This window comes from Taurulus bubalis (genome assembly GCF_910589615.1).
Source record: "Taurulus bubalis genome assembly, chromosome: 8".
NCBI classification, from domain to species: Eukaryota; Metazoa; Chordata; class Actinopteri; order Perciformes; family Cottidae; genus Taurulus; species Taurulus bubalis.
In genome coordinates, this window is record NC_136596.1 from 4,474,763 (window position 1) to 4,482,422 (window position 7,660).

The 7,660-nt window shown below is 40.4% G+C and overlaps 1 protein-coding gene across 3 annotated transcripts; it reads left to right on the forward strand.

The window, feature by feature from the left end:
• Positions 1–388: 388 nt before the first annotated feature.
• fahd2a (fumarylacetoacetate hydrolase domain containing 2A) lies at positions 389–6,149 on the forward strand. 3 transcript variants are annotated; one of them, XR_013771039.1, is made up of 8 exons: positions 389–555; positions 1,160–1,413; positions 1,884–2,100; positions 4,087–4,146; positions 4,228–4,390; positions 4,938–5,312; positions 5,500–5,587; positions 5,724–5,742. XR_013771039.1 is itself a non-coding variant. In XM_079222069.1 (8 exons), exons 2-8 carry the CDS (start codon positions 1,160–1,162, stop codon positions 5,784–5,786), a joined length of 954 nt encoding a protein of 317 aa, XP_079078195.1. In that variant the 5' UTR covers positions 389–555; the 3' UTR covers positions 5,787–6,149. The 3 variants fall into 3 exon arrangements, 2 of the variants coding, with proteins under 2 accessions (XP_079078195.1, XP_079078196.1); XM_079222069.1 differs by having other exon boundaries at positions 4,938–5,046; positions 5,724–6,149; XM_079222070.1 differs by having other exon boundaries at positions 389–536; positions 4,938–5,046; positions 5,724–6,149.
• The last annotated feature ends 1,511 nt before the right edge of the window (positions 6,150–7,660 follow it).

Below are 7,660 nucleotides of genomic sequence, written 5' to 3' on the forward strand. Positions count from 1 at the left end.
CAACTAATATCAATTAGTGACTTTGTTGGAATACCTTTCGTGTTTATCTGCCTCTGATTAATAACACAAGTGAAATAGCTAATCATGCTTACGGGTTTTTGTGTGCGGTTCAGAAAGTTCCCACTGTACGTGAAGGCGCATTTAAGGAGACAGTAGGGAGTTGTAGTTCCACGAAGTGTTTAAGCAAACGAGAAAAACAGCATTTAGGTGACTATATAACTAAAATAGTAATTATTTATTGACATAATATAATATAAATCCCACCTAGCTTCCGTTGAGAAATATATCTCCTCTGACAGGACTGACCTCGTGAACTACAAACACTACCCGGAAGTAGTCAAAAAGCAGTGTGTTTTCTGCGCACAGCCGGAGAGGTGAGTATTAACGAGACGGTACAAAGGGCAGGAGAGAAGTGGCGGCTGCTCCGGTCCTTCAGTAGCAGGTTACAGCCTCACGCTCCTCTTGATATGGAGGTTTATCTCAGCTAAAAGGTCCGACTGCGCCGCTTCCGCTCGAGCTGCAGGTAAACACTGCAGGTAAACACCTCCACTGCAGGTGAGCAGCTCCAGTGTTCAGCCTCTGATCACTGCACTGGTACTTATCTGACTACTTTCTGCGGCCTCCTCGATAAACTAGTTTGGCTCCCGAGTTTAGCTCTGGTTTTATGAGTGTCGAGAGTTTTAAAAGTTTTCCTCCAGACAGTTGAAGTCAGAGGAGTTTGTAAACATCACAAGTCAGCCTGACTTTCAGCAATTTGAACATAGAATTACATTTCTTATAGTAACATACCAGAATAGTGTTCCCACAATTTCGTTTTTGCATTATATTCAAGTTTTCAACTTGCTTCAACTCAAAACATTTTTTTTTAATATATAAATAAAAGACTAGCAATGAAAAATACCAAACTTTCTCAGGTTCCAGCCCCTTAAGTGTGGGGATTTACTACTTTGCTCTCTTTTGTATGATAAAAAAAAAATCAGTACCTTGATTTTTAAAGTTTTTGGACACTTTGCACTATTTTAACAAGGAATCGCTAAATAAAAATCAAATAGGAAGATACAGAGGTTTTAATGTGTGCAGGTGCATAGATCTCTTGAGATTGTGTGTTGATGACATTGTGAATTTTTCTTCTTGCATCACTTTTTCACTTCCTCTACAGATGAGACTTCCTCTTCGGCCCTTTTGTATCTTCGGGCAACAGGCGGCAAACCCACAGAGACGAGGCCTCAGCGGTGCAGCGATGCGTCTGGTGCAGTTCCGACGCCGCGGGGACGCCGCGGGCGTCCGGGTGGGGGTGGAGCAAGACGGCGAGGGGCTCGGCGTGGTGGACCTGAAGGCCTTCGACCCCTCCATGCCCTCCACGATGAGGGAGCTGCTGGAGCTGGGAGACGAGGGTCTGGAGCGGGCGCAGAGGTATCGAACGCATCCATCTTTGCGTGTTCCGTTCCCACTCTTAAATCACGGTCTTCTTCTTCCTCATAATTGATCCTCATAATCTTCCTTAATTGCTTTATGTCATCACAAAATCAGTGTCGTCGTCACGTTACAGTAATCGCCCCAGTTTTTCCTGAATAAATGTAATTGCACACAAACAACCTCCTTGTTTAATCATTCTTGTATTTATTTGTCCCACATTGTAAAACACGCAGATGGTAAACCAGCATCCTCCTCAATCAACTAAATTGTCTCCTTAAATCTTCTGCATGAACACCCTTTCCTCAAATAACTTCCTTTTCTTGATGAATCATCTTCCTCCTAAGTCATTAAAAACGTCTCCTCTCTGTGGTGCGACGTCATCTTCCCTACATGGACTCGTTCGATGAGCATCTTCTCTTTAACAACTTCACCTGCCTCAGCGTCTTCCTCCTCCTCCTCCTCCTCAGAGCCCTGTTGTCCGGTCGGTGCGTGGTGGAGCGCTTGGACATCCAGCTGCTGTCCCCCGTGTTGGCCCCGGAGAAGGTGGTGTGCGTGGGGATGAACTACAGGGACCACTGCCTGGAGCAGGACGCCCCGATCCCCAAAGAGCCCATCATCTTCAGCAAATTCCCCAGCGCCATCACAGGGCCGTACGATGACATCATCCTGCCCGCAGAGAGCCAGGTGAGCGCGAGCGCCCAAACTTTATTTAGATGTCACTTTTTCAAAAGAGGTGGGAAAGTGTTTACAGGACTGAACGGGAGATATAAGAAACACAGGAGGATCCTCTTGGTGGTCGGAGCCCACGACAACTCTTTTAATTTAAAAACCAACCCCTCTAGGGGGGGAAGACTGAGCGATTGTTATATAAAACTGTAAATCATAGCTTGTTTTTTGAAAAAAAGAGCCCCAAACTGCTGTATTTGGATGTATTGAACACCATAAGTAATATACAAGTGAAACATATGGTTTGGTACATGAAAAAATTCAAATGTCACAGATGTGTCCCAATGCAAATCTTGGAAGACCTCGCCTGAATTTTCTGTGCACTAAACTCTCTCTAACTTTGTTCTGCTTCACTTTATCAAAGTCAACTTTTACAGGGAGAATGTTCACATATTGAGCTATGATTTGGGTTAGTGAATGTTCACATATTGAGCTACGATTTGGGTTAGAGAATGTTCACATATTGAGCTACGATTTGGGTTAGAGAATGTTCACATATTGAGCTATGATTTGGGTTAGAGAATGTTCACATATTGAGCTATGATGTGGGTTAGAGAATGTTCACATATTGAGCTATGATTTGGGTTAGAGAATGTTCACATATTGAGCTATGATTTGGGTTAGAGTTGGACCTTACAGCTGCATCATTTCAAAGAAATAATCATCCTTTTTTTTTTTTTTTTCCCCTAGGCGGACCTGAAACCTTTTAATTTTTTTCTGTGTGTCGTCTTCATTTACTCTTAACCAGTAACATGTAGACTGACATTTACACATCTGAACTAAATCTCACATGTATACATTTTATTCTAACACCAACATTATTCAAATAACCCTAGTGGTTGCAGAGATACACCCTTTTTAGTTTTGGGATGCAATTTTCGAGGAAAGGGCCTAAAAATAGTTTGGTTTTCAAAAGGTTAAGTCGAATGTAGTGCCTTCTATTTCAAGAGTAACGTTCTAATCAGTGCAGCAGGTCACAGGGAGCCAACGGAGAGAAGTGGAAACTGCTGTTCAGTGCGACTCGTGGCTGCAACGTTGCAGTGGAAGATTAGTTGAGGCGGCAGAGCAGAGCAGGACTGAACGGAGCGGAACATTTCAGTTGGGATCCAAAGTAATCCCAAAATATTTTTTTTATTTGTTTCTTTTGCAGGGACAATGCACACTAATCAACAGTAAAACTGTGAGTGAGCCAGAGAGGCTAATGTTCATCTGCTGTCCCTGGACAGATTTATGGCAGCCTGAAATTACAATATTTCCAATAACATAATGCAACTGAGATCCGTCGATAGACAGACAGTAACGTATAGACAAGACTAATTCAGTGTACCTACAGTCTACGCACATAAAATACATCCATCAACACTAAACAAGACAGATGCACTAAATAAACAGACAGTACATTAATGCTTCACACCTTATTGGCAACAAGCCGTTCCTTAAGGCTACATTTTAATTTTATACATTTTATTTAACACTTTGACAAGCAGGTGAATTATATTTGAATAATTAAGTACATGTGGGCAAATTAATTCAATTAAGTCAAGACTAATGTATTCAAGAATAATTCCTGATGCTTATTGAGTTGCATTATGATAAAACCAGAAAACCTCCATCCCAGCTGAAGATGTTCTTTCTTTCGTTTCAGAGATCAAATCCTGCACTTTCTTCCAAGTCAATACTAAATAGTATTACTCAGTACGTACAAGCTTTATATAGTGTACTGCTCTTGTGATAACAGGAAAATAGGACACTGTGGTGCTGGATTTTCCAAGAGCCAACACTATTAAATATAAAATGCTGTGCAGGTGCGAGCAGCATCTTTATTGCACTGCATTGGACCTTTAAATCAAATGTAACTTTTGCCACTTTGTGAAGACACTACAGGCTAAAACACCTGCTTTAGAACTAGTGTGAGCATTTGCTTCCCCTCTTGCCTGACTGCAGGAGGTGGACTGGGAGGTGGAGCTGGCCTTTGTGATCGGACGAGGAGGAAAGCACATCAAGGTGAGCGTCGTCACCTGTAACCTCCGGCGGCCACGCCGGTGAAGGAGCGCCTCTGACTCCGCCTCCTCTGCTCTCACCCAGGAGGAGGACGCTCTCGCCCACGTGGCCGGCTTCGCCGTGGCCAACGACGTCAGCGCCCGCGACTGGCAGATGAAGCGCAACGGGAAGCAGTGGCTGCTGGGTAAAACGTTCGACAGCTTCTGTCCCCTCGGCCCCGCCTTGGTGACCACGGACGCTGTGAAAGGTGAGGGAACTGGAAACCACAGCTTTCTGTTGGTGAAGACTATCCTGATTCATGCGCTTTCATAGTCGAGGATATCACTTCAGGTTGGCATCAGGCGGTGTACTATAACCCTCGGGGTAATAAAAATTAATACCGGCTACTTTTATGTTCCAATTGAACATTTACAGGCCTGTGATAATTACATTGAAGATAATTTACCACCTTTTACACGGCCGATGCCGATCAAAGATGACAGAAAATCGAAGTACAAAGCTGAATATTTATTAAGCCCAGGAATTTATTGGCATTTCTGTCACATCTGTAGAAACTGCTTCACATTGTTTAATAATTAATCAAATAATGTAACCTGGATCCTGATAAGCAGCAGTTCATGGATTAACCAATCAAAAAAACCACGAGCTGAATCTTAAAAAACTAAAACAATCCAGTCTTGCACAAGTCTCACTTACACACCAAAAAATAAATCTCATGTTGCAGCCTTTGGCAGGCAGGAACACGCATTCAGCAGCTGTGTAAATTCACTTGACGTCTTCTTGACTCGCTCCAGATCCTCACAGCCTGGGCGTCCGCTGCCTGGTTAATGGAGACACAGTCCAGAGCAGCAGCACCGACCAGATGATCTTCCAGACGGAGGCGCTGGTCGCCTGGGTCTCAAAGTTAGTCCACTCTGTGCACCACACACACATTTACATGTAAAACTTTGACTTTTGTTCTGCTTCAATAACTCAAGCGCAGAGTTTCCATTTAAAAAAAGAATGCCAATGTGTCAGAAATGAATCCAAACTTGGAGCGCCGAGCGTGCAAATGGAACCGTTCTTTACGGACCCCGGGCTGAAATTACACGCCTCAACGCAGACCTTCGCACCACCACTGCCACCCGCTCGCCCTGAAGGCACCCGGACCTACTGGAGCGACCCGAGAGGTCTTCCCCTCCGATGCCCCCCCCCCCCCCCACACACACACACACTGTACAGATAGGCACCCTTTCACAGGGTCTGTTCACTCAGGGATACTTTGGGGAAGTTTCCAGTCAACAGCAAGTCGTGCTCTTTGCTGAATCTCAACCTCCCCCGTGTGTGTGTGTGTGTGTTTTCTTCCTCTCCTGTCAGGTTCGTGACTTTGACTCCAGGAGATGTTTTCCTGACAGGCACTCCTCCAGGCGTGGGTGTGTTCAGAAAGCCACCCGTATTTCTCAAGGTGATTTTTAATCCTGCAAACTGGCATATAATGCACGTCTGCCACTAAGCGGAGTGTAAGAGACTCTGTACGGTCGGTGATGTCATAGACAGAGAGGGTTGAGTTTAAGAGGTGTAAAAGTTGTTTCTCCTTCCAGAAAGGAGACGTGGTGGAGTGCCAGATCGACCAGTTAGGCTCCATTATCAACAGAGTGGTGTGAAGCGCCCTCGGTCCAAGAAGGAACGCCAGCCGGTGAACTGCACTTCTGATCCGGCCGCGTCACACGATGACTTACTGAATCCACTAAAGTGTCACTGCGGATTTTTCTTCCGCTCGAATGTTTTATCATTGGGAATGTTTGTGTTCATCATTCAGTAATTGCGAGGGAGGAACCATGCGGTATTTTTACTCCAGGAAACTGTAATTACGTGACTCAGTGTGACGTTTGCAGCTCGACCTCCGCCGGCTGTAAAAATACCCCTCTAGAAATCAGCAGCCGCCCACTGTAGATTCAGGACTATGTAAAAAAATAAAGTTTTAATTATGTTTAATATTCATGGTGAATTGTTTATGACTTTGATTCGTGCGCTTGATTCATTTCCTTTTGGCTTAAATCACTGAAGTTGATTTTTTTTTTTTTTTCAATGATTTATAAACAAGCTTTAGAGAAATCCCCACACTGAATGGACTCATTTTTCATTTTGTAGTTGGTGACTTTTTATGTTTTAAATAGATACAAAATTCAGCGTTAGATTTGGTCCAAAGGAGCTTACATTCCTCCGGTACACACACTGTACGAGGGGGACGTTTGTTTTGCTCAAGGACACAAACCACCAACCCTGGAAGTTGCAGCCTGCTCTGCCTCCTTAACTCCCCCAAAATCACATCTTTCTAAATGTGAGAACCGAGGTAACAAGAGTGAAGACATATTTATATTCAAAGAAATTCCTGAAATAAGTTACTTTTATAATTATAAAAAAAAATAAAAAATAAGTCCTGCAACAAATCTTATCTTCATCAAGATCAGTGTTGTTTGTTTTGGAGGTGTCGATTCAACTACGATCGTTTTGGGGAACATAGTTTAAGATAAAATAAAATAATCCTTTATTAGTCCCGCAGTGGGGAAATTACAGGATTACAGCAACATTGCTCAAGTGAATAAAAGAATAATAAAATAGAATATAAATAAGCAGTAAAACAGTAGAGAAGAATATTAATATACAGACTGAGTAGAAGAAAAAAAAAAAAGTACTTAAACGTAATATTGCAAAGTACCTTTTTTATATATACTTTTTTTTTCTTTAACCGTGTCCCAGTACACACTAGTACTTAAAAGTAAAGTATGTAGTATATTATAACCGTTATAGAAGAAATCAAAATACTTAACTTGCACTAGTTTACTCTTGCAACACATCAGTGGTGTAAAACTAACCTGTCTCATGACGGTCTATGGTATGAACAGGAAAGGACATGTGAATGCCGTACGTTGATCAAACTGGTTAAATGTGTTTATAAATATAAATATATATAAATATATATAAGTGTTTATAAATATATATAAATATAAATATATATATATAAATATATAAATATAAATATATATATATATATAAATATAAATATATATATAAATATAAATATATATATATATATATATAAATATATATATATATATATATAAATATATATATATATATAAATATATATATATATATATATAAATATATATATATATATATAAATATATATATATATATATAAATATATATATATATATATATAAATATATATAAATATATATATATATATATAAATATATATATATATATAAATATATATAAATATATAAATATATATATATATATAAAAAAAAAATATATATATAAAAAAATATATATATATATATAAAAAAAATATATATATATATATAAAAAAAAAAAAAATATATATATATAAAAAAAAAAAAAAAATATATATATATATATGCATTGCTGAATGTTGACAACCTGCCTGCATCAGTATGGATTTCCCCCCTAGCTGCTGTGAGGAGCGCTGAGGTTCAACACCGGGGGGCAGTAGAGCTTCACAGTCGAC

Coding starts and splice junctions, on each gene's coding strand:
- fahd2a (XM_079222069.1), top strand. CDS start 1,160: ATGAGACTTCCTCTTCGGCCCTTTTGTATCTTCGGGCAACAGGCGGCA. Junction 1,414..1,883: donor GGTCTGGAGCGGGCGCAGAG/GTATCGAACGCA, acceptor CCTCCTCCTCAG/AGCCCTGTTGTCCGGTCGGT. Junction 5,047..5,499: donor CTGGTCGCCTGGGTCTCAAA/GTTAGTCCACTC, acceptor CTCTCCTGTCAG/GTTCGTGACTTTGACTCCAG.